Source organism: Haliaeetus albicilla, chromosome 23 (genome assembly GCF_947461875.1).
Source record: "Haliaeetus albicilla chromosome 23, bHalAlb1.1, whole genome shotgun sequence".
Classification (NCBI taxonomy): Eukaryota; Metazoa; Chordata; class Aves; order Accipitriformes; family Accipitridae; genus Haliaeetus; species Haliaeetus albicilla.
Window position 1 is genome coordinate 8,716,680 of NC_091505.1, and position 24,475 is coordinate 8,741,154.

The 24,475-nt window shown below is 43.5% G+C and overlaps 1 protein-coding gene across 2 annotated transcripts in view; it reads left to right on the plus strand.

Moving 5' to 3' along the window:
• Positions 1-24,475, plus strand: part of RNF128 (ring finger protein 128) — a 43,197-nt gene that overhangs the window by 16,040 nt on the left and 2,682 nt on the right. For both annotated transcript variants that reach the window (XM_069811113.1, XM_069811112.1), the window contains exons 2-6: positions 13,014-13,261; positions 19,785-19,856; positions 20,455-20,537; positions 23,136-23,232; positions 24,084-24,252. In XM_069811113.1, coding sequence (XP_069667214.1) covers positions 13,014-13,261; positions 19,785-19,856; positions 20,455-20,537; positions 23,136-23,232; positions 24,084-24,252 — 669 coding nt within the window. The remainder of the gene's footprint in view (positions 1-13,013; positions 13,262-19,784; positions 19,857-20,454; positions 20,538-23,135; positions 23,233-24,083; positions 24,253-24,475) is intronic.

A 24,475-nucleotide genomic window follows, 5' to 3' on the forward strand; every position in this document is an offset into this window, starting at 1 on the left:
GCATTTCTGCCCTGAGCCATGTTCACTGTGTGCCCGCCTAATTCTGCAGCTCTCGGAGGAGCTCCTTTGGCACTGCTGCCCTGGGTAGGTCACTGCTGAACCTGTTCTTGAGGGGAAGGTTTGGGTGCTCCTGCCCCCTCCTCCATCCTGGCCGCTGGGAGACCTACGGCATCTTAATCTTGCTAGGAGCCACTTCTTGAAATGAGCCATCTGTTCTCCGCAGGGCCTGCTCCAACAGGAGCGTCCTTCTTTCCCATACTGTCCTTAAGCTTTCTGCTGAGGGATTTATGTCAGATTGGCTCTAGCTGTCCCGATTATCCTGCATGATGGGTTACAGGCTTGAGGGCATGTTGAAACTTTCCAGCTGAACTGTAGGCAAACAGGACAGGGACTTCTTGGAGAAGACAGCTTCTGTCAAACTGCTTATTTCATCTGTGTGACTCCTCCTTGCCATGTCCTAGGACAATTACTGGGCTAAGCTTGTTGCTGCTGTTGCTTTTATTCCTTGTCCTTCTTCTAGTCCCTCACTTTCTCTCCTGTCCCACCCTCCCTTTTCTTCCTCTCTGGGCTTGAGTTATCTTTTTTGTATTGTTGCGGTCATCTGCGAGTCCCTGTTCTCACGTCTTCCCACAACGATGTTCTTCCTTCTGCTCAGGGGACTTTGGTGGCATGCTGTGCTTGGGCCACCCCTGCCCCATGCCCCTGCTGGGAGCCAACGCTCTCCAGTCAAACTTGACAAATGCTGCAGGCTTTCAACACAGCACAGCCAAGAGGAAGCAAGCTACAAGTAATCGGCCTCATTCGTTTTGCCAAGTGCAGGATATTTGTGATGAGGTGCAGTGCTGCAGGCTGAGCTCAAATTTAAGAGCTGGTCATATTGCCCTTTGCTGAACTGTGCTTTGGGATGGGTCTCCTCTTCTGGTCTCTATCGGTGGCACTGGATGCTCTAACTCTTCTGGAGGCAGTGGTGAAGGTAGCCCTGCTCATTAAAGAATGGGTTTTGTGCAACTACAACTCCTGCCGTTGCTGTAACGGCTGTAGCTGTGCTAACGGTGACTTCAAAATCTAGGTTTCCTAATTGGCTTCATTTCTGCTTTAACTGGGCTATCATAGCCATCAAGTGAAACCAAACAAGGCTGAGCACTTCCCCCAAGCTGAGGCAGTGGCAAGTAGCAGGAGGTGGCTTTGCTGGGGCGAGCGGGAGCTAAGCCTCGGGGTTTTCCCATCGCCCGACGTGTCTGGGGTAGCATCTCCTCCTGCCTGCTGCAGCGGTGCCAAGGGCTCCCCTCTCCGCAGCGGGGCACGGGAGCTGTCATCTGCCTGGCAGAGAAGGAAGGTCCCCGTGGGTGGGCTTTAATAAAATGTATGGCACAATGTGTTTTTCTTTGCAGAACTTTGGTAGCAACAGAACACAAAGTTATTAGCAGAAGCTTTTCTAAAAGTACAGTGTGCTTTTTTTTCTCGGGCTGTCAAGCTTGCCTTTTGAAGCAACTTTCTTGTTTAGAGACTTAAACATGCCTGTACTTGACAGAAGTATTTGTCCTGGTCATCCTGCTTCCAGAGACTTCTTTTCTTATAATGATGTTTAGTCTGATGAATTTTTTATTGCTTATAACAGTGCTCTGTGTGGCAACTTTAAAAAAAAAAAAAAGGCAAACAAAACCACCCAAAACCAAAAAAGCCCCAAGCCACCACCAAAACCCAAACCACCCTGGCAATAAAAACAAGAGAAGGCAATAAATAGCCAAATCAGATATGATGAAATCCGGCCTAATCCTCTCTAACACATGGAATGTCAAGGATTTAATGGAGTCCAAAGTAATATTTACTTTTTAGTTTTATAAGCACAAAACCATATCAATTGGCAAACTTGAGTTTTAACTGTGTTCATTTTAAGAAGATGGTACCGCTCTGTGGCAGGCTGAGCAGGGTTTCAAAGTACAGTCCTGTGTGCTTATAATTGCACCTCTCTCTGTAATCTATATTGACCTTCTGAAAAAGACATTTGATTGGAGAAAACCAGCAGCACATGGGGAAAAAGTGCATGACAAGAGTTGATTTGTTTTAAAGGTGGACCTTGACTTAAGATAGAACCGAGCTGTTAGGTGGCTTTGGTGTCAGGGTATGGTGGTAACCATGGAGAGTGTTCTGTGGTGTTAAGTATTTCCCTGCAGCTGGTAAAGAAGGATTCTTTGCGGGTCAGAAAGCTATTGTGATAATTTTCTGTGGTTTCTCTCTTGTTGTGTAACTCTAGCCTTGAGAAGCAAATCACCTGATCTGCAGAGGACTTGTGCTGGGGGACCACAGCTAAGTAATTCTGGTGAAAACAGCAACAGTGTGTCTCAGGCTAACAAGATCTGGTTCAAGTGTAAACTTGCATCAGTGGGTGAAAGGGGAAGGAAAGGTTAAGTATGTAGCACTGCCACTTAACTCGTTCTGCAGGAATTTCACTGAGGTGAAGGCATAATCTCCCTCTACTTAGAGGATGGCAAAAGGGTATAATTGTGCTCTGCTCCAACTTTGTGTCAGGTGGGATCTTTGGAAACAAGCTAAAACTTTGCCATGATACTAAAAGGCTGACGCTACCTGTAAAACTGTTTCTGTTAAAGATTGAGACAGACTAGTAATCCCAAGGCAGGCTGTGCTAATACTTTGTAAATGTTGTGTAAACAGATAGGCACCTTTGCAGTGAGTGCAGACTTGCACTGAGCACATCTGAGGTGAGGAATGAGGATGCAAGGTCTAATTAATGACCCATTGCTCTCCCATATTCCTTGGCCTTGGCCGGGTGAGCCTCAGCAGATTATTTAGCCCTTCCTACCAGCAGTTCCTTATTGAGAAGGGACTTGAACGGATCCACTGTGCCTGGATCGTGTTTGCAGCTCTTTGAGAATAGCTATTTGATGTGTATGTGCTGCAACTTTGCCTTTATATGCTCAGTTCAGTTCTCCTGGCTGCCTGGTTTAGAGTAAATTAATGTCACGGCTATAGCGGCGTTCCGATAACCGACCGTGGTACAGAGAGTCTGGCCGATGACCCTGATCTCCCACCTGCAGGGTACGTGGGGCTGCGGTAGGGAGTTGGAGTTGCCCACAGCTCAGAGGTCTGAGCAAGCACGAGAGGCACTGAGAAGCAGGATAGACTGATCGGTGCTACCGACAGCTTCTGATCCCTACCCTTGCTCTTTTTGGTCTAATTTAGGTACCTCTGTGCCATGGAAAACCGCAGGGTAGGCACCAACCCTTAGATAGCCTGGAACAGGTCTGTGAAGTGCCCTTGCTCTTCGGGTTTACTGGGCTGCTGAAATGTGAAAGGATGAATTAAAATCCTAAGTGACAGCTGTGGTAGCAGAGGCTTCATTGCGTGGGACATATGGCCCTAAAACAACGACAGTGCTTGTTTGCCTCTGGTCTTGAATGTGCCAGTGAGCAAGCAGCGGTCGGGCTCAGCACTGTTCCCCACTGTATCAGATGTGACCTGTCAGCTTCCTGCAGACAGATGCCTTCTGGCTTACACTGTGCTGACTTACATTATTTTATCATTAGCTCTCTCAGACTTACTCGTTTCCAGTGAGCGCTTAGCTGCTACCAGTATGTTGAGAGCAAGGGATATTAGCTGTGAGCTCAATCTCATTTGAAGAGGGCGAGCAATGTATTTAGTAAATCAAATCTGCTGAAAGCTGTTGGGTAAATTCACCAAAGAATTTTCATTAGGGAATGTTGATTGCTGCTTCTCCAGTGGGTTTTAGATGCTGTTTGCTAGATTGAAAGATGATACTTTACTCTTGCAAATGCCACTGACCAGACAGCGTGTGAAGAGAGCTGTCCTACAGATCTCATTCATCTCAGTGTCCTTAATAAGCGTACTGTCTTGGCTGCTGTTTTAAAGGACGATTTCATGTTCTAAATGTTCTAAGATTTAGGGCCTGGCAGCATTTACATAAATCTCAAAGGCTCGGGGCGGGGGGGGGGGGTGGTGGTGGTAGAAAAAAAGGCTGGTAATTGTTGGATTCACTTGGCAAATAGTAATTTTTAACACTATTTAAACTAAATAGGGTGCAGGTTGGTTTCCACCTCCAGTATCCCCTGGGGACCCATGGAAACTCATGTCATATAAAACTACATTTGGTCTTGATGTGGTCTTTTAGACACCCGGTCTGTTTGGTAAAAGTTTCCCTGTACTTCCCATTGGGGAGATCTTCCTTATCCACAGTAACTGTTGGGTGACCAGTCTGGAGGCCAACCTCACTGGAGCCTCCCTAGACAAACATGGGCAGTAGTTCCCAAGCAGCGTAGTCCCCTTAATAAATGTAGTGTTGGTGAGGAGCGTATGGTGGTACGTTTCCAGGCGAAGACTGCTGTGGGCATCACTTCTTCAAAATACATGCTTCTTTTGCGCAACACAACCACCACCTAGTAGGGGGTTTCTTTTCTTCCATCTTTTCTGTCCTCACCATGCTGAGGATCTTCTAAGGCTCTCTCTTATCTTTAATTTTCTCTGTAATGCTCTCCCCCCCCCTTTTTAAATTTTCTTTTTAAAGCTCTGGATATTGCTTCCTGTTCCTGAATACTGCCAAATTTTGCAGCTTTTTCAAGTGTCTTGCTGTTCAATGTTTACCTCTGTATTTTGAAAGACTTGTATGTTGAGGAGGAAGAGATCAGACATAGCGCCAGCTGCCAAGTAAAGCAAGCTGAAAGTGGATTTCCTTAAGCTTAGGTGATAGTGTGAGCAAGAAGACAGTTCTATCAAAAGGCTGGGGTCATAAGGGGCTGTTGCTTTAAATAACTGCAAAGTAGCCTGGAAGCGAGCACCTCTTTTACCTTGGTGCCAGGCAATGTTTGGGGTGGAGAGCATGCAGAGCAGGAGAAAGGGGGAGGGCCAAGCCTACCTGCATGTCAGCTTGCCCAGGCTGAAATTGCTCCGGGAACTATGAGTTCAGTCGCCCTTCCCTCTTGCAAAGGGGAGAGCTTATCGCAGGGCAGCAAAGGCGTGAGGATGACGTTTCCTCTGCCAGCGTCTGCGATGGAGGATGAATGCCAGGACTGGTGCTGCTGGGTCAGATCTGCGCTCCCGATAAGACTTGGCCTTGCGCATGTGGATGACAGCAGTCGTTAACTTTTTTTTGCCAACGTTTTACCTCTGCTACCGAGCAGAGGTAGCGTGCAGGCGTCTGGTTTCACAGTACTGCTCTGAGGCCGGGTATAGCCCTCGCGTCTGTAGCGTGGTGTGGTGCCGAGACACGGTGGCTTTTGTGTGCAGCGCTGGCCTTTCATCCCAGGTGAATTGCATCACGTCCAAATTACTGTCTCAGTCTGTGTATGCTGTTAGTTTATTTTTCCCTTCTACTGTAACAGATAACAGTAAACTTGTACCAGCCTGTTTGATAACCTCCAGAAATCCCCTGTTTCTATTTTGATACAGTGAGATAAGCAATATTCAAAATGTTGTGTCTTTTTTTTTTAAACCTGAAAGATGGTATATCAAATATTCTTCTTGCATGCCTGAAGAGCCAAGTGTGCTAATCTGGTAGGGAATTGTTGGAAAGTCAACTGACAGTGTCTTTAATGTTAAAGTACAAGACACGGCTTGGTCTCCCAATGCCTTTTTGTTGATGTTGGGGGTTGGAGGGATGCCAGGGGAATACTACTAGCTCCTTTGACTAAGGCTGGAGGCACAGCTAGTGCTGATCTTCTGCGCTGCAAGCACCGTATTCTGTAGATACAACCAAAGATCCAGCCACCATCTGACCAAAGCTAGGGTTTGTATTTCATCTCCCTAAAGAGTCTACAGATAGTGATTCTGCTGTGGTTAAGGAGAACTGATCCTTTCCTCGAGAATTCAAATTCTGAAGTCCGCTTTTTGCTCTTCTTTTTGTATGTGGAAACAATCAAAATCAAAAGTAATTTCTTCCATTCTGCTTATTCTGAGCATGTGGTTTACATGGTGGTCAGCTGGGGCTTTCTTTAGCTGCAGAAAGGGGGGGTGATGGGTTATTGCTGTGGTACTTTGAACAGTTCTTTTGCGACTGCATTCTCTGAAGACTTCTCTGCAAGATCATGCAAGCTCTTTAAAAATAAAATCCTTCATCCTACAGGATGAAGTTTTCTGGCAGAACTTACTCAGCAGTAGCAGAATGCTTGCAGCCTTTAATCTGTTAAAAACTGTGTCCTTCATTTCTCAGTCCCCTTAAAGCATTCAGAGAAAACAGTTCATTGGTCGTCTGCTGAATTGCTGTTTAATTCCTTTGTAAAAAAAATCTTAGTTTATCTGGACTCACTCTGCCACTGTGATATTAAACAACTTCCAATCAGCTAGCTATGGCTAGCCTGTCAGAAAACCCTTTCTACACAGGGAAAGATAATGTTTAACTTTCAGGTAGAATTACTGCACTGTTTCCCTTCCTTCCCCTTCCAGTGACTTCTGTGAAACTGTTTCTCCTCAATAATAAAAACCCAGTTGAGTCCTGAGGAAAATTTCGTGTTGGTTGGGTATTAGGTTAAAATATTGTTGAAATGGATTGCTGATACCCCCAAGACGAAGGACTGTTCGCTGGGGTACCCGAGCGAAGCGTTAGGCAAGCCGGGGAGAGGAAGGCGTGGGTGTGCCACGGCAGCGGCGCTGGTTGCACAAGGCGCTCTCTGGACAAAGTGAAATACGACTGGCAAAACTCCGGGCGCTTAATTTCACTCTGCTTAAAGATGATGCAGAACTTTGGACTTTCAGAAAGGGGGAGAAATTACTGGATCTGAAACGTTGGAGCTTGTCTGTGGCATGCTAGCTTTTGCCTTGTTCTGAAATAACTTGCCTACTTGCCATGTTTTATGCCTTCTTTCTTAAAAATGTCTACAAAACTGTTGCCTTCCTCAAATGTTTTCACCAAACTATGTTGTAGCTAGGTCTGCTCCCAAAGGGGAGAGGGTCCCATCATGCTGTTTTACAGCCTGTTCTTGGTAAACAGTGATAGAGACATTAGAGGGGTTTGGCTTCTGCTATCAGAGAAAATAAAGATCTGTAGATTTTTTTTTTTTTCCCCCCCCAGGTTACACTGAGGCCTTTAAACTGAAATGAAAGGGTCTTTCATGACTTAACTGAAGCTGAATTAGGTTGGTTTAAAGAAGTTTAAACAATGCAAACCAGTTCCAATGCCTGAATGAGCTGAGAAACCAATTTTAAGTGAGGTTAGAGGAGCTGACTTGGAGCTGGAGTTCTGGAGTTGGCTTCCACGACATGCAAAGCTGTCAAACAGCTGGAAGTTAATTATTCACTGCAAAAAGCTTTGCCAGGGCCTCACAAGAGTTGGAAAAACACACACGGCATTTGTCAGTGTCACCTCAGTATTGCACAGAGAAAATGTTAAATATTTCTCTTAGATTGAATTAATGTTCTCTGTGGTGTTAGGTGGGGTATTGAAGTCAGTGGTAGAGGAGGGGAGAGTGTGCAGAGATGGAAAGTTTCATAAGTGAATTTTTTGCTTAAGTTTTGAAGGCACATTATGTTTTCTGTTAGGTACTAGTATATTAGACCTTAAAACGGGCTGCACCAGAAAATAATGTACAGTTGTAAAGCTGGCATTGTGGTTAGTGATCTGCGCCAGTTCGGTTTTCTTGGTTATGAAACTCAAGTGGTGAATAAGAAATGTGGTATTACAATAAAGATTCCTTGCATACAAATGCTGAAAAAAGTTTCCTTAAAACTAAACTTGTTTTCTGGAAGTTAGTTAGCTGGGGAACTTAAATATGCCCTTCAGAACTTGCGGGGGGATTGCTAACACAGCAGAGATTTAAATTCCTGGAGGTGCTCTCTTTCCTCCCCTTTCCAGGCTGTGCTTCAGTTTTATTGAATGCACAATGCAAATGCTACATTAAGATTAACAGAGCGGCAAAGTTTTCTTTTTTTCCTAACATCTGGAAGAAAAGGCAAAGATCTGAAAGTGCAACAGCAAAGTTTGACTTCAAACTGCTTGGAGCTCTGAGGAGGACCAGCATGCACAAAAAGGCCGGTTTCCTTCTCTTGAGCTGGCTGCTGCGTGTGGCGTGGTTTCAACTTGTAGGAGTCTGCACCAGAGTGTCCAGGAGCCAGGATTTTACCCTGGAAGGTGCACTGCTATCGCAACACCTTGCCCTCCCCAGGGGAAGATTTGCTTACCAAAGCTGTTTTGGAAGGGATGGTTGCTGTGAAAGCAAAAGCAGCAATGGGTGAAGCTTAGGCAGTGCCCTGTACTTGTTCTGATGTTCTCATGCAGTGAGCAGCTCGACTGCAAGGCTGGAGGCGCAGGATACTAAATTTTAGTTATGGTTAAGGTAGCATTCAACTTTCATCCCAGGTGGGGATATCTGCCTGTTACATTTACACATATAGCTAGCAGCTGTGCTCTTGGAGGGCTGATGGGACCTTCCCATGCTCCCCAGTAGAGCAGACTTCAAGTCAAGACCATGAGCAAGCTCAGCGTCACCATTGCAGAGTCTCTTGTGGGCAGAACTTCCCTATAAATCTGCATGCTGTGGCTGTAGTCTCTGGGCTTTTAAGTCTTATTCTGCTGTATTTATTCCACCTGGAGTGCTAGTGTAGCTCCCTTCTTTTCCCTTTCTGTATTATAGAAAGGCTTGAACAGTAGTGAGTTTTGGGGGCTGGGCAGAAAGCCTTCAGTCATGTAGCCTCTAATTACTGTAAAACCTGGTGCATTCCTTAATCTCTGATTCTCCTTGACATTTTGTGAACTCCAGACCACCTGGAAGCTGTACTACAACTACCTGAAAGGGTGGACAACTTCAACAGGTCCCAACAGAGAAATGAGAAAGGAATGCTCATTACTGGATATTAATAATCAATATCTATGGAAAACCTGTTCCCTTTTCATTTTAAAAAAAAAGGAAATTTCACTGTAACACTCAGAGAAACCTGCTTGTAGTATTTCTAGAAGTTGTACTTGTGCTTGTAATATGCCTGGGAAGAAGGTAGTTCCTCTAGCTGCTAGGGCTTCTCATTCCTTCACTTGCGTGGGGGAGGAAGGAAAAAAAATTAGACCAAGTCTGAAAATTCCACCTCCCGTGGGAATTGGCTTGCAGTTTTGTTCACCCTGAATATACTGTGACAGCTCTTCTGAGCGGCTTCTGTGGGGAGAGGGTTTATGATGATAGCTGTGCAAGATATGGGGACCGTGGAGGCATCAACGCTGTGCTCTAGCATGGATCTGCAAGGCAAGCGTTGCCTTGAGGTATGCCACAGAGTCCCACCATACTTAGCAATGGCACATAGGCGCCTACTCATTTGGGACTTAGTCATATGCAATGGCTCAAAGATATAAAGTTCTGGTTATCCTGTACATCGTGTATACTTAATCTGAATCAGGTAAGCAGTGCTTTGCCATACCTTGTTTTGAAGCAGGGGATTTGTTTGGCCCCAAGATCTAATCCTTGCCTTGAGGTGCTTTAATGCATGAACAGATTGTGATTTTTAGCTAAAAATGACCGCTAATAAGGCATTGATTAGGTCACATTGCAGTCTGCTAAATATTGTGGGGTGACTGTTCTCCAGGACCTACAATTTGCTTGGTTCAGAATAGATTTATCTGTAGCACACACAAGAGTAGCACTGGATTACAATAATCCCCTTAATGAATGTGAAAAAGCAGGTGTTTACTGTGCAAAAGTTAATGCTCCCAGTTCTGTGCACCTCTTGCATGTTGCGTTTCTCTACTGAATTGCCAAATCTGTAACTTCATGTTTACGGGGAGCAGAAGTGTAATGGCAGAAGAAGTGAAGTCTTTGCAGGGCAGAGTTTAATACAGGTATTTATATTGGTATAAATAGATGCAACTCCACTCTGCATGTAAGTAAACCTGATATACAGGAAGGTAAAACTTTGATCCCAGTCATGCACTGTCCTTGTGTGCCAAATGCACTTGTGTCCCAGCTCTTCCCTTGCCCCCAAAAAACCATTTAAGTTCTTGTGCTTCATATGTGCCAACCTATATCTGCAAAACAGCATCTTTGGATTTTGACCAGCATGCTGCCTTATGATATGGGAGGTACCTTCTGCAAAACTCCAGATCTACAGAGGCAGATTGTATTTGTCCAAAGACTTGAATAACTTTCCCTCTCCAATTTCACAGGAGATGGGAAAGGAGAGAGGCTGGGAAATGTTTAACTAAACAGGTCTTGCTTCTGTTTAGCAATGAGCCCATTATTAGCTAAACAGGCAGCAGCTTAATCTCACCTTCTAATGTCCCTTAAAAACTGTTACAGAAAGCTTTACCTGAATTACAAAACCTGACGCCTAGGTGAGGAACTTGGGTTTCTGTGAGGCTTTTGCCATGCACAACTAATTGACTTTCCTCTTGCTTTGCTGATGTCTGGGGTGGGGAAAGCTGAAAGTTCAGGGCAGCTGCTATGCTTGAGACACCTCTGCAGGTGTCCCCTCAAATAGCTCATTTCCATTAAGATGCCCAAGTGCTCTCAGGAGCCTGTGTCTAGGCTGGTGGTTTCCAGGCCACAGTAACATGTTTCAGTGCCTGTCATGATGGACCCATCTAGCAGTTCAAGAAGCACTGGCTGAGGGTGATCCTAGCTGGTTTTATTCTAGAACCACAGCAGTAGTCCTAAACTTGGATTCTGAGCTTCTATCTTAGCTTCAAGCTAACAGGGCATCCTTGAATCTCCTCTTGGCAGGCAAAGGAAGCCTTGTTTTCTGCCAGGTAAGGGCGATGCCCCCATGGCAGGCCCTGTGTGATGGTACCATAGCCTTGTTTAGTCCCTGTCCAAAAACTGTTTCTGAAATGACTAAACTGCTGTGCTGCTGATGGCCAGAAATTAGGTGCAGTTTCTGGATTCCTTTCCCATGTTGTTGGCACAAGGTGTTTGGTTAACTTAATGTGATGTCAGGTTAGCTCACCTTTAATTGCCTTTAGAAATTAGTCGTTGGTCCTAAGAGTTTGCATTGCAAAATACTGAAGAGGGATGCCGATTTGTGTCAGTGGAGGTTCGCTCTGAGCAGGGGGGAGTAGTGCAGGTGCTGATGGAAATGACCACTCTCGCTTCTGCCCTTGTTGCTCCAGCATCAAAACTAGCAGCTGACCACTCGCATGTGTTTATCTAAAGCAGAGCTGAAATTGCGAGAGAAGTCTCGGGGAGAAAAAGTGTCAGGAGAAGACTTATAACTGTCATCTAATAACTTCCTGGTGAACTGATTAGCCTGAAACTTAAATGGAAGATATATTTTTTTCTTTAAGGGTAAAACTTGTTCACAACTGATGGTTTAGTAGCTGAAGTGGTTTTGCAGGCTGATGGTGACAGTTCATTAACAAGAATCCCTACACTACATCTTGTATTGCGCATAACCACAAGCTATATTTGACTAGTGAGACATGCAGAAGCGAAGGGGAATAAGGCGGAACAAGCTCTTTTTGCTTTTTTTGGCAGGCTTTTTATTTTCTTGTTGTCACAGTCTGTTCTTCTGTGCTTATGAAAGTAAGTCAAAGCTTCTGGCTTGACTTAATGCTTAATTCCTTACTTGCTCCTAACACCTGACTCCAGCTCATTTTATAACTGCTGTATAAGCCTTAGTTCATCATAAAGGATGGTTGTTGCGGTCTGGCTGGTTTTTTTTTAAATTTTTTTTTCCTCTTCTCTGTGTGATGTACTTCTCATTACAAGGAGCTTTCTGAATAAAAGATGAGTTTAGTCACACTGAGGAGAGTTGCAAGACATCGTGCTTAGCCATCTTGGATCAAAGGCATTACGTGAACAAGCTGGAAAACTAATAAGCACTTTCTCAAATGAGAGCCTTTGTGGTTTAACACCAATCCTATGTTTTTTGATAGCTGAAAGTTGGATAAGGTTTCTCTTAATGGAGGAAAAAGAATTGGTCTCCCCATTAAAAAGTGTTTGGCTGGGAGGTTAGCTAAAAATAGCACTTCTGTAACAGCCTTTATTCCTTCACCATGCAGTATCTATTATGAATGTTGTGCAGCTGATGGTTCAATGCAGTGAGACTCCTGACTGGCTACTCTGCGAATCCACTTTTCCTCTATTTAGTTTAGAGAGAGGCCAGTGACAATTTTTCTTGTCTCCCTTCCTGCCTTTTTTTTTCTCTTAAGAGCCTCTCTGTTATATTGGGACTGCCTGACGTTCCTGCAGATAGTATCAAGTGTCCTCAAGCATTTGCTTGTCACAGAAATGAAAGCAGCTTTGTTCTGCTCTGTACATGGTAAGCAGAATTGCTTGAAATTTCTTCCTACCATAAAACCGTTGATGCCTCTGATGGCTTGTCATGATGTTCAACTGAGTAAATGAAATCTGTTGTTAAAATCTGGCTGGAGTTTGCCATCTGCCACCAACTGTTTAAAAGCTGAGCACACCTCCATGTTTGCTTCCCTCTGAATTTGCATTAGAAACCCACAACAGCATTTATAGTTCACAACCAAATTTCACTCATTCACTTAAACATTTCTCAGTTGCTTAGCAGAGCAAAGGCTGATCTATGGCTTTGATTGCTCAGTGTCTGGGGAAGTACTCAACAGTACTGTCAAATTTAGAAAAGAGGTGTTAAGAAGTAGCAGCAGAGCAGGGAGGGAGTCGGATCCATTACAGGAAGGGTCCCTAAGCCACCAGCTGTGTACCTGGCATCCCTGAGCTCCTGGAGATACCGCAATCCCTAGTGACCTCACTCTGTATAGGATTTATTTTTAACTTCATGTAGTTTAAAGGCATGTTAAAATGTAAATTGCCAAAGTGTTCAGTCTAAAATGATGACAATGCGTGTCCTATATGGGAGTGAGGAGTGCTATGGAGAGGAATGAATTCTAAATATGGTTCAATTCTGCAGCTCATAGGTAATCGGACATACCTTTCAGCTGAACAAGCACATGGAGGTGATGCTTATTCCATCAGCTCATGTTGACTCTCCAAATGCTAGTTAGAAACTTTCCAGTCTGTTCTTTAGCACTTGAACATCTAAGACAATGACTTTTATACAACTCCTGGGAACTGAGCATGGATTCCCCTTCTCCTTTGCAGGTGCTGAAAGCATCGTTGCAATTATGATTGGCAACCTGAAAGGCATGGAGATCTTACACCGGATTGAGAGTGGCATGAAAGTGACTATGGTTATTGAAGTGGGGAAAAAGCATGGTCCTTGGATGAATCAATACTCCATCTTCTTCATCTCGGTGTCGTTTTTCATTGTCACAGCAGCAACTATGGGCTACTTTATTTTTTATTCTGCTCGGAGACTCAGGATTGCAAGAGCCCAGTCCAGGAATCAGGTGAGTTCGTGTGTGCCATTGCTTTTTTTTTTTTTATACCCTTGAGCCTCCATGCTGTGGATCTTGAGGGCAAAGTACTTGTTGAGCACCGGAATTACTGAATTCGTTTGTTCCACAGGAAGGAGAGAGTGTGATCTTTAAAATGCTAAGAGATGTATCTTTAAGCAGCTTAAAGCTTTCCAAAGAAACAGCAAAAAGTAAACAGTCTGGAGAAAGCAACTGATCATGCTTAGCTAACTTTGTCTCCTATAAATTTTACTCCCTGAACTGCAGTGCAGCCATAACGCGGATGTATTGGAGGCGGTGAGAGAGCTAAACTGCTTTTAGCTGACCCTCGCACTTCCCGTGTAGCACTGCTGATGCGCTAGCTGTAATGTGAGACACGACTGCAAATGTGTCTGCAAAACGGTGCAAGACTTTGGCCGCCTTTCTGTAGACCACAAGTTGGGAAGCTGCTGCTTGTTGAAAGCTGCTTTCTGACTGAAAGCTTTCTCAGAATTGCAGTGACAGCCTCAATTAGGAATTGAGAAAAAGCACTGTTAAATTGTGTTCTTTTTAAACTGCAGGCAGGGAGTTGCTAATGAGTTAAGTTTCCAAGTAACACTCTTCTGGGCAATAATCTGATCAGCTGATAGGACTAATGCTTACAGCTTTGTCTTCAGTCTGATCAGACCCGCCTTATACCTGCTACTTCAGGGCTTAACCAAACACCTTAAAAGTGAGAATAAAGTCCTGGCATGACATCTGTCAGAGGTGATGGGCAGCAGCAGGAACAGGATCTGAGTGGCTCAGATGCAAGTACGTACTTCAGCCTTGCTCTTAGAGCTGTTGCAAAGGAGACCATTGGTATTTGCAGTGCTTCTTGTGGGAGCTACCTGAACTCTGAAAGAAGAGTTGTTCCAGAGTTCTCTCCCTACAGACAGCAATAGCATGAGCATCTCACTCTAGCTGGGCTCAGAGTATGTGAATTGTCTCTGGATCACTGGTTAAATAGTTAAAGAAGTGACAGACTTCTCTGCCATCACAGATGACCTGCCCTACTGAGCTGCTCTGCTGTCCTGGAGATTTTCAGGCCCCTTGAGCAAGATTCTTCTGAAATAAGCTGATGAAGCTACAAGTCGGACACAGGTGTTCAAATCCAGGCCAGTTTCAGTCTTCTGTAACGTTTTAGGACTGGCTTCTTTAAAATGTTAACACGCAGAAGCATCGTTGTTATTGGCAGGCAGAGAGACTAGCTAGGGTGAATGACAACAACATTCCTGAAGTTGAATGCTGGGTTTTCTCTAGTAATCACAGAACCTAACAGTCTGGTTTGTTCTGAAATCCTGTTGTCTAAGTGTAACCTTGTGGATGATGGTCAGCTGGCTATATCCTTACTGAGACTAGAGATCTAACAGCGAGCTGGACTGTATTTGTGCCTCTTCTAAGCTGTGTCTGCCTCAACTCCCGCACTAGACCTCCTTTAAGTGCTTTGTTTTAGCCTGTTTGCATGTTCTGGGGTTATGCCACACCTGGAAGTGGCATGAGGATACAATAAGGGAATAGTTGGAAGAGTGGTATTGGAAGTTGTCACCTGCCTGGGAGATGTAGCATTGCCACTCCTGGATGTCATACGGAGTTGCCTCTGTAGTACCTTTCATGAGGGATGGCCTAGAGCTCTGTAACTTGATGCTGTCCTCTTGCTGACATCTGTGGACAGAGATGCACACTGTCTCCTGCTGATGAATTCCCTCTTTCATTCCCTGCCACCTACCCTAGTGTGAGAACTCCGTTTAATGCTAAACAAACCTGGGCAGGAAAAAACTGCGTGCCCTAGAAGCTGGTCTGCAAAAGACACTGTTTATCAAATCACATGAGAATTTTTCCTCCTCTGAAGGTATTTAACAGAGCAGTTGTGGAAGTCCAGCTCTATTCTGAGCTATCAGGCTTTCAACAAGCATCAAATGTTGTTAATGCCTCCATGGTAGATGGTACTGGGAAAATCCAGTCTGCTTGGCTAGCACCTTCACCTGTCTTGGGCTCTGTGTGCACAAGGAGTTTACTGTAGATTGAAAAATAGCATTGATGAATGACATGCCAGTTCCACATGATTTCAGCTGAACTGAAATCAAGAAGCCTTAAAAAGTGCTTTATAGAGTATAAGAATAGAAGGAAGCTTTTCTGCTCTCAGGGGGTAAAAATGTACTATTTTGTAAAAGTGAAACTCAAGACGATCCAGAGTTGCTTTCAATTGTTTTTATACTATGGCATCTAAAAACTGACCTCACAATGATTAGATAAGCAAAGAATAACAAGAAAGTTCTTGTTAGTGAAGGTGAACTACTAAAAGGTGATGCTATAGTGTTCCCTGTTAGCCAGCTGATTGGATTTTCAGTGTATATCCAAAGTTTGAGACTTTTAACTGCTTTGGCGCTGTGAAATACTAAATATTAGTCAAACAACTGATCAGCTTGCATGCTGCATGGGCAGCTTTCCTGTCATCGTTTCAGCCCTTTGGAAACTCGGATTGCCTGGACTGCAGTCTGTTACTTGGTGGAGTAAAGGAGTGTGTTTTGTCTCTTTTATTGCACAGGCACTGAAGGGTTATACATTGTTTTGGGAGGTGTCTTTAGGAAACAGTAAAGTGTGTTGATAGTCAAGTATTACAAGTTTTCCCTTTTTCAGAAGTGAACTGCTGTTCTGAATGCATCTCTTAACCCAGTGTTACTGCTCTTCAAAGTATCTGTCTGCTTTTTTGACCTTCCCTGTGGGATTATATTGCTATTGTGTGAGCAGTTTTTTAAAGTGCCATCTACCACTTGAACCAAAACGAACACTTGTGAATTGCTCTACAGAGTGCTATGATGAGCTAATTGTGATATGTCATAATGATGCTCTGCAGCTTGCCTCTTGTATGTTCAGATTCCTCAATATTTGTCTTGCTCTTGTGGACTGAGCCACTGTCCCAGGAGAGCTCTTGCCCTGGACTGAAAAGGGCAATGAAGCTTGAGTCCGACTTGCTTGCTAAGGGGTAGAACAGAAAGAGGGGAGACCATTTGCTAGATGTTTTGTCTCTTCTGCAAAGGCTTCTTGAAAACAAGAGCCTGGCTAGATACGTGTTTCATTCGTGCACGGGACTAGTGGGAACCCCAGCTTGAACTGGATGGCTTCCTGGTATTACCATATTGGCAATATGTTTTTACTTCTCTTTTAGCTTGGGAAAAATTGTCAGACTTCAGTGCTTTCTGAAGCAATCTCTTGTTTTATAGACAGTCAGGCCGTTGAGTAACTTTAAACTTTGCCGTTTGCCAATACAGCTTCTGTACTTCTTGGTATGACTACTTGCTTCTTCTGGTGAAGGCACTTTTTCTGGATGGCTTGATCACATATAACTCAGGTTTTAAACATGTTCTCCTCTGCAGACTTTTCTTGAAGGCAGCAGCTGTCTCTCACTCAGCTTGAGCAGGAATTGCATACAAGTCAGTAATGAAAAACTGTGCAGAGTGTTTCTTTAAAAAGTTGAGTGACTGTTGAGAAGAACCAGTCATGTTGTCTTGCGGTCCAAGCGAAAATGTAAGTTTAGTAGCACATCTGTCCTGAGTAAAAATAAAGCAGCTTTTTCCTGATGAGTTAGCCAGCTAAACTGTTTACAACCTGCTAGTTCTTATCTGAACGCATATTTTCTTTGGGGTTTGAAATTCAAGTCCCCACCTCTGTGATCTCTTACTGCATCGTGAGGTCTGTGAGCAAGAAGGTGGAAAAACAAGGCAAGTGTGGCAGGTGGCTTGCTACCTTTCTAGTCAGCAGAGCAACTGGCAAATTCAGTTCCTCAACATATTAACCTTTCGTAACATCACTGGCCATTTTGCATTATTATCTGTGGCCTGGTTTCTAATTTAAGCTCAACTCTTCACTTCCAAAGATTTCATAAAGATTAGATGTTGCAGCTGAGAAATGACCTAATTAATGGCTTTGGAGGAGGTGAGTTGCTCAACTTTCCACAACTCAAAACTGGCTTCATGGCAGTAGCTACCTGTGGGGAAGAACTTACTTAGCTTATAGGAAGGAGAAAAGCAGGAATTCCGGCCCTCCTTTAGGGCTTGCTGGTCTGCAGGGCCATGACTGTGCTTGCGGGGTGCCGGGAAGGCACCCTTGTGCAGAAAGGGTTGGAGATAAAATCAGCAGCATTGGATTAGGGAAGACTGAGGACTAAGCAATAGCAAACCTAGTTTTTCCCAGTTGGGTACCTCTCTACTTCAACATGCCAGAGCTTGGATAGGAGCTGGGACCTGGCCTGTTTTGTGTATCTTGTTGTTTTTTCTTTTTTTTTTTTTCCTGCCTCAACTTAGCTATTTTTTCTAGAGTTGCTGGGTTGAGGCTTTTAGACTTTTAATGTCATTAACATTTAATGTTTGCTTGAAAAACTTGGCTTCACAAAATGCTTTGACATTCCAAGCTCGAGTATCCTGGATCTCCTGGTAGGCTATTCAATAAAAAGCTTCCTCTTGCAATGTTCCTCCATCCCCCTGGAGGGGTGTTTTGCTGTACTTACCAAAATCAATGTTAAAGGTGACTTTGCCATTGGTGCATTTCTCAAAGAGCAATTAAACTTGTGCCCAGGCAAAACTTAAAATATTGTTTCAGTAAATTATTAACAATACAGCTAGTTGGGTCCTGTCTAATAAGCTTGGCCTGGCATTAGATGTGCAGATTAGATACTGTATGAGGGAGTACATTCCTAAAGTTTAGTTTTCAATTAATAACAAGTAGCGATGACAGATAGTTCTGGCCGCATGTGAGAAGTACTAATATTGCTACATTCCTGCTCTGCTGATGTTACCACGTTTGCTGCCCCCACTTTTGGGGGCCTCAGAGTTTGCTGAGATGAGTAGGTGGCTGCTTCTCTGTGGCTTCAGTCTGAAATATTGACAAGGGGAACATCATTCTGAGGTTAACCTTAAGTGACATACAGAAACATATATTGATGTCTTCAGCAGAAGAACTTTACAAGCTTCAAAGAAACCTTGACTAGTTCTTGTTCCCAAAAAATATACCTGAAAACTTGTTTGCATCCTTCACCTTTGGATTGTATGTATCTCTTCCTTGATAGTTGTTAATAGCTGTCAACTATTAAACTCCTAAAAGTGTGCACATGGATGCTATACCGTAGGACCCCAAACCAACACCAATATACAAATAGGTCATTTTGCACCAAAACTGTTTGAGATGGTCCCAGCGGACCATATAAATCAACTTGTTCACCAGTAACTGCTTGAGCACAGGGAATCTTGTGCAGATGTGAATTACCAATTCTCGCCAAGTTTGTTAGGTGTCAGCAGCAGCCCTCCACCCGCTTGTACTTGTGCCACCAGCACTGCACTTTTATCCCAGAAAAGATTCTTGTAACTGAACTAAAAGGCATAAGAGGAAGTAATGTTGGAAAGCTGACAGTGCGCTGAGCAGCTGAATTAGGAGGAGGGTTTTTGGTTAGCTGCAAAACTTGAGTGGAGTGTGTCACTAAGATAAGTGCTGTGTTGGGGTGGCACTGCCAGACCTGCCTGATATGCCTCTGTGTCCTGAGGCAGTAAGTACACTGGGGAGGGAGAGGACGCTCGTATTCTTTGTGTTGGTGGAACAGCATCAACCTATGACCTTTAAACAGAGATGTTGGCTCCTGTGCTAATTAAATGCTTTGCAGTGACAGCTGGACAGCAGCAGTTGCCAGGCAAGCTGGGCTTCTGCTGTCTGCTCATCTCTGCCCTGCTATCCTGACAGCAGCAAGCAAATTATTGCATGAAGGGGAATGCTTCCTTCTCTGCTTTCATTAAAGCTGCCCTGTAACCCACCAGGGGCTAGTCATTTGATTTGTTTCACACCTTCTGTCGCAGGAAGGGGGAGAACTAGCTCTGAGCCCTTTTTTTTTTTTTCCTTTGTGCATGTTACTTTGAACCAATATTGAGATAAAACCGCATTCTTCCACTTGACAGGAGTGGTTGGTTCTAGGAGGCTCCTGAGCTGTTTGGGTGCCCTGTAGAGCAGTCATGGCAGAGGACTAGTTCAGGGTAGCTTGGTGGTAGCTGAGCTGACTGGCAAAGAATCTCATCTTTCATCAGGATGTGAGTTTGTGCCAGGGAGTTGTCATAAAGTGAGTAGTTAAAATTATTGATTGTTGGACTCAATGTTTGGTCTTCTGTACCAAGTCAACTTGAAGGCTTCTGCTTGTTTTGGCTAGGTTTAATTTGATCAAGGTATCTTCTCAAAGAAGAAACCCTGGAAATTCCTGTGCTTTGTGAGAAGGTTAGGTAAAAACAAAGCATATGCAAATGCCTTGATGTGTCATCCAGAGTCAATAACCACATCAGTATGTCCTGAAACGCCATTTCATGTTGTCTCTAAATAGCATGGTCATGCTTACTTGGCTTGTTTTGATAATATCTGGGTTATAAAACTGGTGCCTGCTTGCAGTAGGCACCTTGGTAAGTACTAGTAAACATGACTTAAGAGAAAAATGACTGTGTTTAACCAGGACTGCTTTCTATTACAGCGACAACTAAAGGCCAGGGCTAAGAAGGCCATTGAACAGTTACAGCTGCGCACCCTGAAGCAAGGGGACAAGGTATGACTGATCCCGTAACCTCCCGAGTGTTCCAGCACACCCTTTGCTCAGAACCCAGAGAGTGGCCCTTGGTACTGGAGCAGGATGCAGAAGTCTCGCTGAGCCTGTAACTGTCTCTTGCAGAGATGGTTCATTTTTCAGACGAGGTCCTCTTCTGGGATGCAAGACTTTTCAATTTGGACATTCTTATAAACCAGATTATTGTTTTAGCTGCTTGCTTGTAGTCTTGCTGAGGTGAGAGGTCCTAATTTGCCAGCATGAATGCTTAAAGGTAAACTAGTGTATCTAATCAGCTTTCCTGGCTATTCTTTTTGTAACTAAAACTGGAGGTAGCAGTTTCTAAACCTCAACGGTAGTGCCTCAAATAATCCAACAATGACTTGCAGCTGGACTTCTAAACCACAGGATTAAATTTTCAATGCTTCTGTTGAAGTGTCAGCTTGACTATGAGTAATCCACACAATGTGTTTATGTAAGATTATATATGGGAGTTATTTTAGATTACTTTAGCTAGACCCCTTTGTCTGCAGCAAATCTGACTGTAGTTCAAAGGAAGCTTTCAAAGTCTCTTAACACTAAATCCATTTCACCGCTTTAGGAAACTGGTCCTGATGGAGATAGCTGTGTTGTGTGCATTGAGCTGTACAAGCCGAATGAAGTAGTGCGTATTCTGACTTGCAAGTAAGTTGTCTTCCAAACTGCCCCTTAATCTAAAATCTGGAAGCATGCCTCTTACTGGTTGTTCCTTCTGCTCTGTTAACAAGGCTGATCAAACTTTAATCAAGCTGTTGCACAGCAAGAATTCTTGAATGTCTGTCAAACAGTGTTTTGAACAACAGGAACTGTATAAATATACACTTATAGTGTGCCCCGATGGCCTGTGTTCATAACTTCCCCTGTGAGTGGCTTGACAAGTATAACTTGGCTGACCACAGTGCCTCTCCAGGGGATGCCAGGGCTTTTTAAAGATTTCTTCCTTTGCTGCTGTATAAGAATGCTACCTCTAAATCGCAGATAACTGGCAAAACTGTGCCCATTTCTTATCACTAGTTTACTGGTTACTAACAGGGTCGTGCTCTTACTAAACTTGTTAAACCACGCTAACTTTGGTAGTTTAGAAGAAAGCATTTCTTTTCTTGTATGCATCATCTGAAATAGAGACCAAAATAGAGCTATAGCAGTTTATTTTTCTAGAATTCTCTACTGTTGTACCTCATGGCTGTGCTTCTGTGGAAGGCCAGTATTGTAGCACTGACTTTAATCTGATTGCTCTTAAGATGAGCAATGAAGCCTTTTCAGGGCTTAAGGAAACTTGTTTTGTGGTACTTGCCCCTGTGCCTGCTGAATGAAACTGCTCTGGCAAAGCTTCTAAAATCAGAGGGCTGCGATGTGAACTGCCCAAATTTTGTGTGGGAAGAGGTTTTGTAACCCTTGGGGGGGGGGGGGGGTTACAAAAAAAGCACTTGGAAAAATTTTGAGGTAGGAAGAATCAAGTTCTGAAGAATGGAAAAATCTGTAGCTCCTGTTGTGTGCTGAGCAGTGTTATTTGTCAAACACTATCAAATCTGAGCTGGGTTTACCTTTGCATCGGGTTACAGTTTTGCAAAAGCTTTCTCTGCTCCCAAGCAGTAGGGCTTCTAAGCTGTTTAGGTATCACAAAATTGGCCTGTTAAGGTGTTACCAACAAACTTCCTTGATCTAATGCTTAATACTTTAGAAAAAAACAAAACTGAATAAGCTTTCAGGCACATGCATTAATGATTATCCAGTTGTCTTGTCAGGTTTATGCTTGTGGGTAGTCCTGTTTAGTGATGAAGTCCCATGAGTACAGAGCGTTTAGACAGGCTCTAGATACTTTTGGCTGATAGGAGACTTGACTTCTCATTATTTCCTTATAAACCCTGCTAATCTTGATATGAACTTGCAAACAAAGCATGACTTATTGGGTTAAGAGAGGAGTAACTTCTTTTGAATATATTCTTTATACACAAAGTTGCTGCATTATGCTTTGCTCTGAGAATGCTTTTCCATACATTTTGTGATATTTCATTCCTCTTTGGCCCAAATGTAGCTCTAAGAGGCATTAGCTTAAGATGACTGCATTTGCTTGATAATCTTCACCAGTGGTGATCTCTGCCAGTATCAACCATCTTAAATTCTCTCTCACATGAGTTATAAACTGATATTTACTGCAAGGATGTACTTGATGTCGGTGGTTGACCTCAACAGTGAGACTCTACTTGTTGAAAGCATTTAACTATATCCATGAAGGAAACAAGCAATTCAATGCTCCTGTGAGTCACATCAGTGATATCTAAGTATCTGGGGTGTGTGTATTTGCAGAAGGCATTCTTGTCCAGATAGTCAAACTGAAGGCATTTATAGTAGCTGGGGTACACAAGACCAGTATTAAGTCTGAGTACTTAAAATAGTCATGCATCAAGGAAGTTTCAGGTTGTACTTTAGACATTATGTTGGTGCAGCTGGAAGGAGGTGCTGGTTATGTGGGCTGAACTGGAGAATCCTGGTATTATACTGGGGCATACAATACTGAGCACTGGATGTGGTGACCTCTGCACTTGTCTCATAATAGAGTTCTGATTAATACTGAGCAGTGCCTGTCTGCCATGCTATTTCTATTCAAGCTGAGGGAACAGGCAGATTACAGGATTTTAAGTCATCCTACTAAATCTGTGGCCTAATTCAGACCCATTGTGGAATTGAGTGTCTTCATAGAAGCACACATTTGCATCTGTAATGGCTGAACTATATTTACTTTCTTGAGTACACAGCCTGCCAAATACTTCCTTGGAATATACAGTGACTGCATAGACAAAGTAAATGTGTGGGAGTATAGTCTATCTTGAGGACAAAACTCAGTGAGATGATTTTTCTATATAGTTTTAACAGAAACAAGTGCTATTTAGTCATCTGCATGACAGAAGTTAACCTTAAAGCTAAGGCTGAGATGTCAATATTTGTATTAGTTAAATTATCAGTTGGGAGTGTATTGTACACAGACTTAAAAAAAAAGGCTTACGACTGATGTAGCAAAGATGATAATGTTGAATTCTAGCAAGTTGTATAGAAATACTAATAAGCATAAACCAGCTACAGGTTGAGATCAACTGCCCGTAAATTTCAACTGAAACTTGTGGCAAAATAAGGTAGTCTGTTCTAGACTGAATAAATTCTCGGTGTTTCTAAATCGGCCTTCATAGCTGCCACAACAGTTTTCCTGGTGTGAAACCTAACTTGTTGGTTACCTTCTTCCACCAGCCATCTCTTCCACAAGAACTGTATTGACCCCTGGCTTCTGGAACATAGGACATGCCCGATGTGCAAATGTGACATACTCAAAGTTTTGGGTGTTGAGGTAAGCCAGTAGTTTTTCTTAGCGGCAGATGCCATTATCAGTATTCTGCTAGTGTAGTAACCACATACTGAGCTATTTCATGCTGCTTCTAGAGTGCAAGAGATAAGCACAGGCGTTGCCACGTCAGTGGCGAGATGCTACAGGACTAATTGCCGTGTCCAATTTAGCAAAGCCTGCGGCTGACCTAGTCTGAGTTGGTATCACCTAAAGCCTTGGGCAGAATGTCAACCAAAATTGGTTGTAATGCATGACTGAAGAATTGCTCTCAGTTCTTGTTGCGCTTGCAGGTAAGGGTGTTTCTCAAAGCTTCAGGCTGACTTTGACAACTAACACTGTCCCTGAAACCAGCCTCTATTCAGTTACTAAGTACCCGGAGTCCTTGAATAGTCAATGAGTGGCATGTGTGGCTTTCCTGGAGCCACATGACTTCCTAGGATACATAAGGAATTTCTGATGTGTTCTGCAACTGCTCTTTGTGGCAAGAGCCAGGGGAAGATGCTGTTGCCAATGCCTGACACTGCCTGGAGCAGCTAAAATGTATGCCAGAGTTTGCCTGGGGGAGGGAAATCTGCACTGAGTGGAAGGAAGAATCTATTTTCCTGGTACTGGGCAGTAAAAGGGAAGAGCTGGCTGAAGAATGCAGAAGCTGCATCTGAACTTCCCACTCAATTAGCCAGTAACTGGTTTTCACTTATGATGCTGGAGGTTAACAGCAGAGCTTTTTTCAGTTTTAAATTTATCTTTTTCAGGTAAAAGTTCACTAGACTCCAGTCCTTGCAGGTATTGGTCTCCTGGAAAGATGCAGCCTCCTACAAAGTTGTAACTTAACCATTTTCTCTTTTTTCATGAAGGTGGATGTAGAAGAAGGGGGCGAGTCTGCGCAAGCCACAGTATCCAGTGGGACATCAAATGCCTCTACAGTTAATGAAGAGGATAATCATAGTGAAACAGCATCATCTGGATATGCTTCTGTACAAGGAGCAGACGAATCTATTCTGGAGGAACATGCACCATCAGAAAGTGCGTCTACTGTTTCATCTGTCTTGCTAGATTGCATTGCACTTTGTTGCTTATGCTATGAATTTGGGGGGTTTGCCTTAACATCTCACAGTGCTTGAATACCTTGTTTTTCAGGGTAATCTTCATCTTCCCTTTTGTTTTAGTACTTGGCTCTGAGACTTAGTGTTTGTTTTCAAATGAAACACAACCTAAATGTGAATTAAAAACTGAAGTCTATGAAAAG